We start from the raw sequence: 12,721 nt of genomic DNA, 5'->3' as shown, positions 1-12,721 counted from the left end.
AAAATAATCTGGTATTTCGTGAGCGTGTGCCAATCGTGCGAATTAGATAATGATTGAAAAACTAAAACGAACGAAACACAAAAAGCATACAGATACACATTTCTTTCAAGTGGAATATAAGAGCTTGAATTCATTGGCCTTCATTAAGATTTATTTATTTATGTAGTTAACAAGTTCAGACCTTCCCGATCTGATGTTATGCGGTATATTTATCTCTTCTGAATAGAATTGACTTTCTAATAAATCACGAAAAGCGAACAAAGGTGGGAATAACGAAGAGGAATAGGGAAGTTAAGTTGAACAAAGTACAGTGTGAGAATATAAAATAAAAAAAAGAAACACGTTAGAATATTACATCAAATTCGGTGTCCAAAGATTTCATTTTACACAGTTCACTTACTTTTGTTCCCATTAATCAATCCTAAAAAACGTGTACAAAAAAGATAATTCGAGAGACTTTGAACAATGAATGTTCAGATCATAAATTTATAGTTGCAATTACAGTGCGCTATCGAAATATATTTCTTTCTTTTAAATCTTTTTTTACACAAATTTTAAATTAATTTTCAAATATCTTCTGCTTTTCCTTATCAGAGAAATTCAAAAAACGCATCAAACACTGAAGTCGTCAATCACAACGGGGTATGAATTGTGATTGTGTGAAATGTGAGATAAAAAAAAGACAAAAACATTTACAAGCGACGACATTGATAGAATAGAGAGAGAGAGAAAAAAAAAATAACACAACGGGTGAATTGAATAAATTAATGAAGTAAACTGTTTTCATCGAGGAAGAGAAAAGTGAATTTTATTTAAAAAAAAAAAAACGTGATCAAAATCAAAACTGGAAACTCAGCGAATATGCATCAATTAAATATAATAATAGTGGTGTGGATGGTGTTATTTTATATGTCGAATGGGGAAAATGTGCCAATTGAAGATACAACCGATACAGTGGTCGATGTATACGATCCGATGGGCTCCGATGAAACATTCGATCCACAGAAAGATTACATCGACATTAAAAGCTCATATGCGAAATTTTATAAATTGTCCGGTCCGCCAATTATGGTACCACCAGCATCACAACAAAAATCATGGCAACTGGTCGATGAGACAACCAATCCCGACAATTATGATGATACAAATGATATGACGTCAACAATTCCACCACAAATCGAACAACAGACCACAATAAAATTCACGGAAAATACTGTAAAGCGTACAATGAATGATATTGTAAAAAATACACCGCAGCCCAATACATTTGATACATATGAACAATCAATAGCACCAAATGCTGAGCATTTCATGCAAAAAACATCACTTCCATCGTCATCGTTCGAATTGACGAGCATCAATGGTGACAATAGAAGTGAAGATGATTTTGTCAATGAAACGGGCAATGATGCACAACCGGCTCCATTTGTATCCACACAAAACGACACAAATATTCACAACGAGAGCGGCGATTATATAAATGACGAAGCGATCGAAACAAATTATTCACAACCGATAACCTCCATACCATACTCAATGGACACAACAATTACATCATTACCCTCATCGCCTGTTTTCATATCAACACGGCCACCAACACCATTCTCGACCAGTACATCAACATCGACCATAACAGCAGCAGCAGCCGTTATATCGCCACCACTGGCATTAGTACCAGCACCACTTGCACCATCGCCAAATGGACGACCGATTACACCAATTCCACAAGTTAACAAACGACCGAAAAAAATCAAAGAAGATAAAGACGACGAAGAAAAAGAAGTGCCACGCATTTACAAATATAGTGCCGATGAAATCGTACGAAAATACTTAGATGACACATTTTTACGTGCACCGCTAGCCACACTTATTAATACCGCTCCAGAACCGTTACGAAAAGCAAAAATGCTATGGAAGTCAGCACTTCGACCAAATACACCAATCGACATCGTTTTGGTGGCTTTCAATTCATCAGGTAAGCGCATTTAAAACAAAGAAAAATATTAACAAACAATCAAAAAAAACACACACGAAACAAAAAAAAACGATCAATTTACAAATAAAAAAAAAACAGCAACTAATCTTCGCACGAAGAGGGCAAAGATTTGAATGTGGTTAAATGTACACTATATGTTAATGTATGTGAAAGAGTTTAAGAGAAAGAGAGAAAGAGTATTTCAAAATTTGAAGGCCCACAGGTCGATTAGTCAATCAAACAATCTCTATCACTTTCTGCACACACCAGATAATATGGCAATGCCGAACACAATTGATTAGATGTAAATATTACAATACTCACATCAAATCATATCTAAAGCGTTTTGGTTTACCGATTAATTATCGTTGTCATGCATGTCTTTGCATGCTTAATTGTCGACGATCAAATTATACATAATAAAGTATCAAAACGTTAATTTCAGATGTCAAAACATGAAATGTTTATTTGATCATCGTCGATCGCCGTCATTATCACCATCAAGATCGAAATGATCATAAGCCGTGTCGGTAATTAGCCTTGTATTTTTAACAGATTTCAAAACGACGCAGCAAAACGTGAATCACACACTCGAAGAGATAGAAAGATAGAAAATTGTTGATTCCATTTTTTGTATTAACGGCAAATTCGTGTAAATTTCCATACCAAGAAGAATATTTAAAAACATAAAATTGCAGAAAAGGAAACACCTTTCGGAAATAGCCAGAGATAAAAAATGCATTAGAAATGCCGTGGTGTAATCATAAGAAAAATACACGTGACAGAGAGACAATTTGTCTGCTGTCTTAAAATGTCTTATATGAGCCAAAGATGATAAAAAATATTGCGTATAGAGATTATATGCAGAAAATGCAATTGCATCACAGCATGTTTGATATTAATTTCTCTTCTGGTGCAAACTATAAATTTCAAATATATTGTTCTCAGCACTCTTTTCCCTTGTTAAATCAAGGTCATTTTCTTTAGCTCCAAATTGGTCACGTGGCTATACTTCTCTGAAGCATTAAAGTACTTGCAAAAAACAGCGCATTGCAAGATTAAATGTAGTTAAAAAGACGTATATTTATTGATATTTTTCTGTATCGTGATAAAACAGGTGTTGGTGTGACGTATAGTTTCAAGAATACTCGAACAATGATTGCCGGCTTGGACAGTGTACAAGAGTCACGTGAAATGATTGAAGGAGGCAGTGGTTTTTATGGTATTTTAAGAGCATCAGAACTAGTACCATATGATAGTGCAATATTCATAAGCACCGATAAAATTCCACAAGATCTTAGCCTTATGAAAAATGCGGCTACCATTTTACTGAAGAAAAGAATTCGGGTAACATTTTCATCGCTAATTTAAAATGGCAAATTTTTTTCGGTTTTTAAACGTTTTTCATTATTTTCCAGTTGTATTTAATTTGGTTTGGTGATCAAGTGATCGAAGAGAATGAAACGTCGATTGGCGGTGCTTTGGGTGAAGTAGCGTTACGTTCGGGTGGTGAAATTCTCCGTATTACCGAAGAATCGTTTGGCAACGGTGACATGGGACTGGTATGTTTAAATGTGCGATTCCACGAAATTTTGTGGTTTCAAACAAAATTAAATTGTGTCACGATTATTGTTTGTTTGCAGGTAACTCATTTCTTACAAAACGATATTCAAGGCGCCCAAATTCTGGAAATTCCCGTTAATACGACCGACACAAATTTGCATATAAAAATTCAGGGAAACGTCGATCAAGCGACAATCATGGCACCGACTGATGGTTAGTGTGTGTGTGTATGTGTATATGTGTCCGTGTTTTAGTCTATAGTTCAGAGCGAGATTATTGCAGAAGCCAAAATATCAAAAATCCATTGATTTGATCTTCTGTTTTATATATAGATTTTGGGTCGTCCAACAAACAAATTTCATATGTATATGTTGTAATGCATTTTTAGCTTTAATATTGTGTGGTTGATTCATTGTGAGCGTTTTATGAAATATGTGCTTTTTTAATAGGGTAAAAATGGAGGCGGCCACATTGTATTTTTCATGCTTTGAATATAACTTTAAATCAAAAATTAACAAATAGTAAATGTTTTACTAAGTTACGTGAAATGTTGTAAATATAAATAATAAAAAAAAATGTGTAAAGAAGGGTACAACAGTCAATCGAAAATAAGTGAACAAAGAAAAGCACACACGAACACGAAATTAATTCACAACGCGCTAATTATTATATATTTATACGTAGGTTGCTCCATAATTTTTTTTAAAATGGTACTTATAGTGTTGCCCGATGTAAACCATTGTCATATTCGTAAAGTTTGATGTTTTGGTATGTATTCGTGCCCTGAACCTTTTGTCGTACGAACGCTATTTGTATTGTTTACAGTGACTGGTAAACTGCGACTCAACAAAAAAATGAATTTTACACGTGAAGATTTTCGTAAAATGATTTACTACGATTTTCGAAGTAAATTATCTCAACAACAGTGTTTCGATCGACTTCATTTGGCCTTTGGCAATGAAGCACCAACCCTTCAGACAATTTATAACTGGTACCGAGAATTCCGTTGCGGTCGTAGTTCGCTCAAAGACGAGTTTCATACAGGTCGTCCAAAATCGGCTGTTGTGCCACAAAACATCGATGCTGTCAGAAAACTGATTATGGAAGATCGTCATGTGACCTACCGTGAGATTGAGGCATCTTTGGGCATTTCATCCCACAGCATACATACAATTTTGCATGAACATTTAGCCGTAAAAAAGATTTGCTCTCGTTGGATCCCACATAAATTGACCGATGAACAAAAAATGGCTCGTGTGAGTTGGTGTAAAGAAATGCTCAAGAAATTCAATCGTGGTGCTTCAAAAGACGTTAATAAAATCGTCACTGGTGACGAATCGTGGATATATGCCTATGAGCCCGAAACGAAACAGCAGTCGACTGTATGGGTCTTCCAAAATGAAGATAACCCAACGAAAGTTGTTCGAGCAAGAAGCACTTCGAAGCGAATGGTCGCCTGTTTTTTCGGGAGAAGTGGTCATGTGGCAACCGTTCCACTAGAGGATCGTAAGACCGTCAATTCTGATTGGTATACCACCATTTGTTTGCCCGAAGTGTTTGGTGAAATAAGAAAAAACAACCACCGTCGCAAAATAATTCTTCATCACGATAATGCGAGCTCTCACACATCTTTTCAAACTACTCGATTTTTGACCGGTCAAAACATCGAACTGATGGGTCATCCACCGTACAGTCCTGACCTGGCACCCAATGAATTTTTTTTGTTCCCAAGCGTGAAGAAAAAACTACGTGGTCAACGATTTTCGACACCAGAAGAAGCAGTTGAAGCGTTCAAAACACACGTTTTGGAGATATCAGTTTCGGAGTGGCACGAATGCTATGACAAATGGTTTCATCGAATGCAAAAGTGTATCGATCATCTCGGGGAATATTTTGAAAAACAATAAAACCATTTTCGACAAAAAACAACTGTGTTATATATGTTTTTAAAAAAAATTATGGAGCAACCCTCGTATTCATGTGCTATAAAAAAAGAGTATTCTAGATGTGTATTATGGCGTCTGTACATTTAATGTTTTGTCGCGTCCATATATATTTTATTGTATTATGTATTTTTGTATTATGTATAGGTAGATAGGTATTAGTGTCAAAATTATTTAAGTATTAATTTTTGTCGTTTTTAATTCGGATCATCGAGTTAGATCTAAGGACCGTCCTGCAATCAATGCAAATATCAAGCATTATTTTCCTTTCTCATTCACGATACATTTTATTTTCTTGTGTCAAACAAATATATGCGCGTGTATAGTACAAAAGTAGAAATTGATATGTGGTCTTTTTTTAAACAAAATGTTTTGTTATCGTTGGAAAATCTAGCAGCAATACGGAATTATTCCAGACAATTTAAAAATATATTTTCATCATACAATCGGTGCTACGAAGACTTGATGAGCTCATTCGCTATACCAAATTAGTAATTGCTTCCATGATATGCCGATAGAATGACAAAAACTGACGTCAACAGTTGTAAAAACCAGACATTATATTTAGATATTTTCAGCCAGCTGAATCAGTTCAGGCAGCTAAAATCAAGCGCTGAAATGGAGTGAAAACGGAATGGAATGGATTGAAGTGATTGCCATAGTAACTGAAACAATGGAAGTGTTTTTATAGCACGTCTATAGTTGTTGCTCCATTTCACCGCCTAATCGTTAGCCACTGCTAAACTGAATCATCTAGCTGAAAATATTTCAATAAACTATCTGATAAAAACGATGTGTAACATTGAAAAAGACACGTTAAATCCTTGCCAAAAACGACAATTGGCGCTGAACTAGATTTTATACGTAATGTTTTAAGTTAATAATGAAATGTCACTATGAAAGATAAGTGAAATCGAAATCGTTTAAAAAGAAAGAATATACCACTAAATTGTAAATAGTAATGTAATAAAATAAAAAAAAAACAATGTAATTGTAATCGAATCATTGTTTCAAATGACCGAGTAATCGTTTTGTGCCTGACAGAAGACGAGTGTGCGCGCGCTCACGCACGCAAATTCAATTTGTAATCAATCTAGCAAAGAAAAAGGCGAATAGAAAATAGATGGTTTCAGCTGATTCGGTTGTTATGTATTATACATTCAAGTCCGAATCAACATCAAACTAAAAACAACAAACTATTTGAAATACATGTACATATATATTTTTTTTTCAATTTGCTCCATATAAATGGCAAAAAGAAGAAGAAAACCACACCAGTGCATATTAAATACGTTAAAATGATGCTTCCTGCTTTCATATCAAGTTTGTATATGTTTAATATCATTAATTCATTGCCTTTTTTGTTTTGTGTTCTAATTTTTTTTGTTGCGCGCTTCATTTCTAGACAGTTTTAAATGAAGATCTATCTGTGTGGAATGATAATAGTTGCAATGTGCGAACTAAAATATGCGGCAAACGCATGGTCTATCTATCACACGGTTGCTGAACGTATGTAAAAAGAGCAAGTGGTGAAGGTTGTAAGATGATGAAAATAGTTTGACGGACGAAAAATTCACTCACATTACAAATGAAACACTTTCTACTTTTCTGCATAGTTTCACCTATTTTCCGCAAAATGATCATCACTTTTCTCGATTAGTATTACCTGTCAATAGATACCTTGGATAGATTCATAAAATTTCACTTTGAGACACTAATGACCCGACGAAAAATGCTAATGCACCCGAAATAGATCGTTAATCGTATTTTACATTTGTTTTTCGTTTATTATCAAAGCTATATTTTCTTTTAACACACAAAAAATATGCACAGTTGTAGCACGATATCAATTCAGAATCAACAACTATCAAAACAAGGGAGAATAATAAAGTGAGACGTTTTTTTCACTGACGTTTTCTATCGAATTTAAAACCAACAGTTCACTTGATGTAAATCTTGTTTCAATTCATGAAAAAAATGTCTGTAGACGTAAAAGCAAAAAAAATAATAATAATAACACACACACACACACTATATTTTCTCTATACGATAATGATTATACACAAAACGAAAGTAATTCTCCCTCGCCAAAATGAAACAAATCGTTTTTCTTTTTTTTTGTGATCGTGGTGATGAGCATAAATATTGAAAACAATGACAGCAGCTTACCAGATATATATGTGTGTATACTTCGATGCGAATAAAAATACGCAAAAGAGTAATAGGCAAAAAAGCGGAGAAAAATAGAAAACAATATTTGCTTGTATGCGAGTGTTTGTGAGCTATGCGTATGTAGCGTATAGAAATCGCAATAGAACAAGATTGGCTGTATACACCAGAGAGAGAGAGAGAGAGAGAGCAAGCGAGCGATTTCAAAATAAAAGCTAGAAAGAGGGAGAGCGGAATAGAAAGTTAAAGTAGTAACACATATGGTACGATTATCAAACAATGACAGCTGTTGACAGCACACTCACACACACACGTATTACACATAGACATGTACGTTATGTTTTTAATTCATAGGTTAGGTTAAGATACAAATAAACAACACAAATTGTATATATGCACCTCGTATGATTATTTATGACGAAAAACTAATGGAAAATCAATTATAACCAGAAAATCACCACACAAAATTGTGTAGTTTCAAACGATATTCGACGCACTTGTGATGTGAATTATCGCCTTTTTGACATTTCCAACGCTATATATTTTGTGTCTCCTGTCTTACTCCTTATGTTTTGTTTTCAAATTTTTACAAACATGCGCATTAGCTTTCGCATACATCATGTCATGATTCAAAATAGAACAAAATTCCAAGCAACCGACGGTGGTTTTTGACGTTGCTTATTTTAAATTTCAATCTGTTAACAAACTGTTTATGGAGATTTGAAAATATCTAACACCTGTTTGCATTGCTTTTTTTTTGTCTGTGTTTGTTTACAACATTCTTGGGAGCATGGAACACTTTAATAAACTTATTTAAAATTTATCTAAATCACTTTTTATAGGAAAAATCTGTAATCTACTTAGTATTGATTCAGTTAAAAGATTTTCGAATGGTTCACGTGCAATTTATATGCCAAATGATCAGAAGTTTGTCATCGATTTAAATATAACGGCCACACCGAAAGGTATTTACGTACTGACCATTGTACCGGAGATAACAAATAGTGGAACGTACGAAAAATACAATCTTATGGTTGATTCGGAATTTGATCGTCGAACGACAAAGAATGAAATTGATACAACAATGGGTAAGTGTTTGAACGTTTTGCATTACTACATTACAGTATTTACGATGACTCAGTGTTCAAAGTTTTTTATCACATTGTTCTAATTCCGAAGAAAAAAAAACAAAAGATTTTTTTCTACGCTTTTCATTGACGTGGTTTTTTTTACATCGTCATTGCAATGGGGACAATCCCAAGTCGTTCATCCAATTCAAATTCCGTTTGTGTGTTGTCGATGTTTTCTTTTTTTTTAATTTTATTTTGCTCATTTAATGATTGTCAAAACGTAATTTATGGCGTAAAGCACGAATGAAACGAGAGAAGAGGAAAAAAATAAACGAAGAATTTCACAATCTTAATCGCACTTTAGGTCAAGTGGTTTTGAATATCAATTTTAGTTTGCTTATACTATATTGTACTATATAATTAATTTAAATACGGAAATTACATATTCATAAAAGGACTGCCTAGAATATGACATGAATGAAAAGAAAAAGAATGGCAATTCGGCTTTAAAACGAGGAAATATGTACACGTAATAGATTATTGTTTTGCATAAGAACACCGAAAACAAACGACAAAACAACAACTCAGTTTGCTAACACGATATGATGTGCAGCACATTGTGCACCTTGAAAACCGACATTCGACCGAAATGCTCTTACACGTTATTATCATTAATAATCAAAACATTCTTTATCTCACACGCGACGCATTTCACTTCGAATGCTTTGATGAGCTATTTATTTATTTTCTCCTCATCTTGTATGTTTATATGATATACTCACGCGTCGTTTATGATACTGAACTCTGATATGGATAATGTTGTCGATTTTTTATTTAAATGTGCTATTTTGTTACAGAAACACCTGTTTCTTAAATGCCTGTTCCTTTATTGCATTCAAGCACACGTCGAGAAAAGAATTATGGTGTATCCTTTGCAATATATCACATTCAACTAACTCCATCGCTTTAAATTTTGTTCACATAAACATCACACACACACGCACACCGCTTCCGACATACTCATTTCTTTTTTTTTTCATTTAAAAATCTGTATAAAATGGAATGGGCCAACGTAATAAATACTTTGTCTATTTATGAAAGCACTTCGACACATAGACATTAATACGCACTTGAATCTTTCTCGTGCACGCCAAACTCGCATACACATTTAAGAGTAGAATATAATCAAAACGTTTTTTCTCTCTCTTTTGCTTTCTTTCTCTCCTCCTCGTACGAATGGAATTACCTCAAAGAGAATGGTGTAATTGTGTAACACGAGTGTGATAATTGTCGAACAAGAACAACAACAACCGAACATAAATTAAAAGAGTATCTCTGGTGTGTCTTTTGAAAGCGATTGTAATAAAGCATCGGAACAAAAGTATACATGACAATCAAACAAGAGAAACCGTTTATAATAACAGTCAAAAATCTGCACTAAAACACAGACACACACACACTGTGACGAACTTTGATCTTTTTCTACGTCTGTGAACAGAGAACGAACACAGATGAAACGACATGGATTGAGCCTTTTTCTCATTTCATTTATTCGCTACTCAATTATAATCACTCCGTAATTACTCAATTCGAAAACAATCACATAATCATAATCGAATGTGTGCCTTCGTCACTCGGATGCAAACATTTCATTTGAATGTGTTGTTTACCTTATCATTGGCCGCAATAATTTGCTTTGCTGGCAAATGAACTTGAGCGCTAATTTTTCTATCAAATAATACAACTAAGAATTAAAACGAGATTCGAAATAGCACAAATGGCTCATTTTTGTACTGAATGACAAACTTATTATTAATTCGCGGTTTTTTTTTAAATATTTCAAATTAGAATACTTTTCCCCAAACGATGGACTTATGTTCAGAAATCGCAGAAGGTAGGATTTGACATAGCTTTTTTAGTTTTATTTTTTGTTTATTTTTTCGTTATTTTTTTTTTTAAATCAGCGAAACACTCTCCGAAGCACGTGATGATGAAGTTGTTTGGCCGGAATACCAAAACGATAATCAATTTGACGAGCCTCAATTCATAACAAATGGTAGGGTTAATGTCAAGCGATAACAATCACACACAAACAATTTTGGGTTCACGCCCGTAAAACGATAAATTATCAATAATTTTCGCAAATTTATTTTTAAGACACTGAAATCTTGACGCGAAGTGAAAAAAGTCTCCTGCAATCGGTGACAAAAATTGATTTGGGTGCACAATCACAATTGCTAGCCAATCCTGGTTCGACCGTTCAAATTTACTATGAAATCACCAATTTGCGAGATGTACCAACACTTCATAACTTTCAAGTGACTGATGAACAACGATTTTTACGCACTTTAAATCCCGTATCGTACGTATATTACATTTGAATTTAAATACCGAATCAAATGAACTAAAATTTATGGATCAATTTAAAAAAGGATGTGGTTGGCACCAGGTCAAACGAACAATGCCATCGTTACATGCTTCATTCCAGCGAACATTGAAGTCGGTACAAAGGATAAAATCACATTTACATCACCCGGACAAAATTTGGCAAGTCAATCGGCTATTCTAACGGTGACATCGCCACAATCACCCATACAGGTTTGCATGAGAGTGTAATTCTGCATTGAAATGTATTCGAATTGAAGATGTTTATATATTTTAGGATCGTTATGCACCGTATGTGTACTGGAAGTATGGAAGTCGATGCTATGGTCGTAGTGAAGCTGGACATTGTGCGGGTTCGATTTGGTCAGTTGAAATAACAACCTATGACACTGATACGGGAATTTTACGCGTACAATCAAGTCCAAAAGGCTTATTAATTCGTGACCGATACACAGCCGGAACAACGGAAGAGGTCAAAGCCACTTACACAGCTTCATGTTGTACACCACGTGTTACAATAACAAGCTATGATGTTGCCGGCAATCCAAAGACAATTACACTCGACGTAACCGATTTTTATTTAGAGCCAATGGAAATTGTTGCAATCGTGCTGGGCTCAATTCTATTGCTTATAATTATCGTTGCGATAATTCTGGGAATTATTTATTGTTGCAAAAAGCATCGAAACACTCGTGAACTACCGGTATACCGGAGCCGGGCCGAAAGAGATCGGTCTACATAATCCAAACATAAAATTCACATCACTTAGGCCTTTTTTGGTGGAGGTAGCGAAAGCACACACAAACAAACACGTCGATCATCAGCACACTGTTCGCGATCATTCCCTTTAAACTTAATTAACGACGACTTTTTTTCTACTTAACTCAATTGAGCATTTTTATTAAACATACTATCAATATCATGTAAAAACAAAATTTAGATAAGAATAATCAAAACAGGGACTATATTTGTACAATAGAAAATAAGAAAACTACATATGTTAACAATGCAAAAAAATATACACGAAGGCGATGTGCGGAGAGTTTCAGTTGTTTTTATTTGTGCATTTTTTGTGAAAGTCCATTGAAATTGTGCAAAGAAAATGTTGATGTCACACAGAAAACACCGCCAACATATGCATAATTGGATTGCAAACTGTAAAAATTAGACAAACCATATGGAATATTGTCGATTACCTCGATTCTCTTTTGAACCGTGAGGCTGCAACGATGATGGTGGCGGTGGCGATGGTGTTGCTACAACAACAGGGGCAGCAGCAGGCAATAGAATCGAACTATTTACAAAATCATCAATTGAACCAGCCACTGCACTTAATAATGGATTTTTTACAATAACTCGCGACGTGTCACTTTGTACATTTCTAGCCGACATATTTATTTGCCCGTTGTCGATGCTCGATGCCAATTTAATTGATTCACTTAAACAAAATAATTAAATTTGTGTCTGTAATTTTTTTTTTATTTCCTTTCAATCGTGCTCGTATTCACTAAACAGATTTTATCAGAGAAAATTTATGGAAATGGCCAAGACACAGGCTAAATATCTCTATCATAGGTAAATACTATAGTATATTTAAAAAAAAAAACAACAACATA

The 12,721-nt window shown here is 34.4% G+C and overlaps 2 protein-coding genes across 10 annotated transcripts in view; one reads left to right on the top strand and one right to left on the bottom strand.

Annotated features, from left to right (window-relative positions):
- LOC116346974 overlaps positions 1 to 12,142 on the top strand; it is a 16,538-nt gene extending 4,396 nt beyond the window's left edge. For all 8 annotated transcript variants that reach the window (XM_031777313.1, XM_031777311.1, XM_031777312.1 and 5 more), the window contains exons 2-11: positions 595 to 1,975; positions 3,093 to 3,322; positions 3,394 to 3,537; positions 3,619 to 3,751; positions 8,493 to 8,738; positions 10,569 to 10,614; positions 10,685 to 10,776; positions 10,878 to 11,082; positions 11,153 to 11,318; positions 11,383 to 12,142. In XM_031777313.1, coding sequence (XP_031633173.1) covers positions 862 to 1,975; positions 3,093 to 3,322; positions 3,394 to 3,537; positions 3,619 to 3,751; positions 8,493 to 8,738; positions 10,569 to 10,614; positions 10,685 to 10,776; positions 10,878 to 11,082; positions 11,153 to 11,318; positions 11,383 to 11,847 — 2,841 coding nt within the window. In that variant the 5' untranslated portion in view covers positions 595 to 861 and the 3' untranslated portion in view covers positions 11,848 to 12,142. The remainder of the gene's footprint in view (positions 1 to 594; positions 1,976 to 3,092; positions 3,323 to 3,393; positions 3,538 to 3,618; positions 3,752 to 8,492; positions 8,739 to 10,568; positions 10,615 to 10,684; positions 10,777 to 10,877; positions 11,083 to 11,152; positions 11,319 to 11,382) is intronic.
- LOC116346973 overlaps positions 1 to 12,721 on the bottom strand; it is a 26,815-nt gene extending 14,094 nt beyond the window's left edge. For both annotated transcript variants that reach the window (XM_031777309.1, XM_031777310.1), the window contains exon 1: positions 12,302 to 12,721. In XM_031777309.1, the coding sequence (XP_031633169.1) occupies positions 12,302 to 12,497 (196 nt within the window). In that variant the 5' untranslated portion in view covers positions 12,498 to 12,721. The remainder of the gene's footprint in view (positions 1 to 12,301) is intronic.

The sequence above is a fragment of the Contarinia nasturtii genome, unplaced genomic scaffold, assembly GCF_009176525.2.
Source record: "Contarinia nasturtii isolate CC-2019 unplaced genomic scaffold, AAFC_CNas_1.1 Cnas_scaffold_1699, whole genome shotgun sequence".
In the NCBI taxonomy this organism is placed as follows: Eukaryota; Metazoa; Arthropoda; class Insecta; order Diptera; family Cecidomyiidae; genus Contarinia; species Contarinia nasturtii.
The sequence above is the reverse complement of the archived record's forward strand: the minus strand, read 5'-3'. Positions and strand labels throughout refer to the sequence as shown.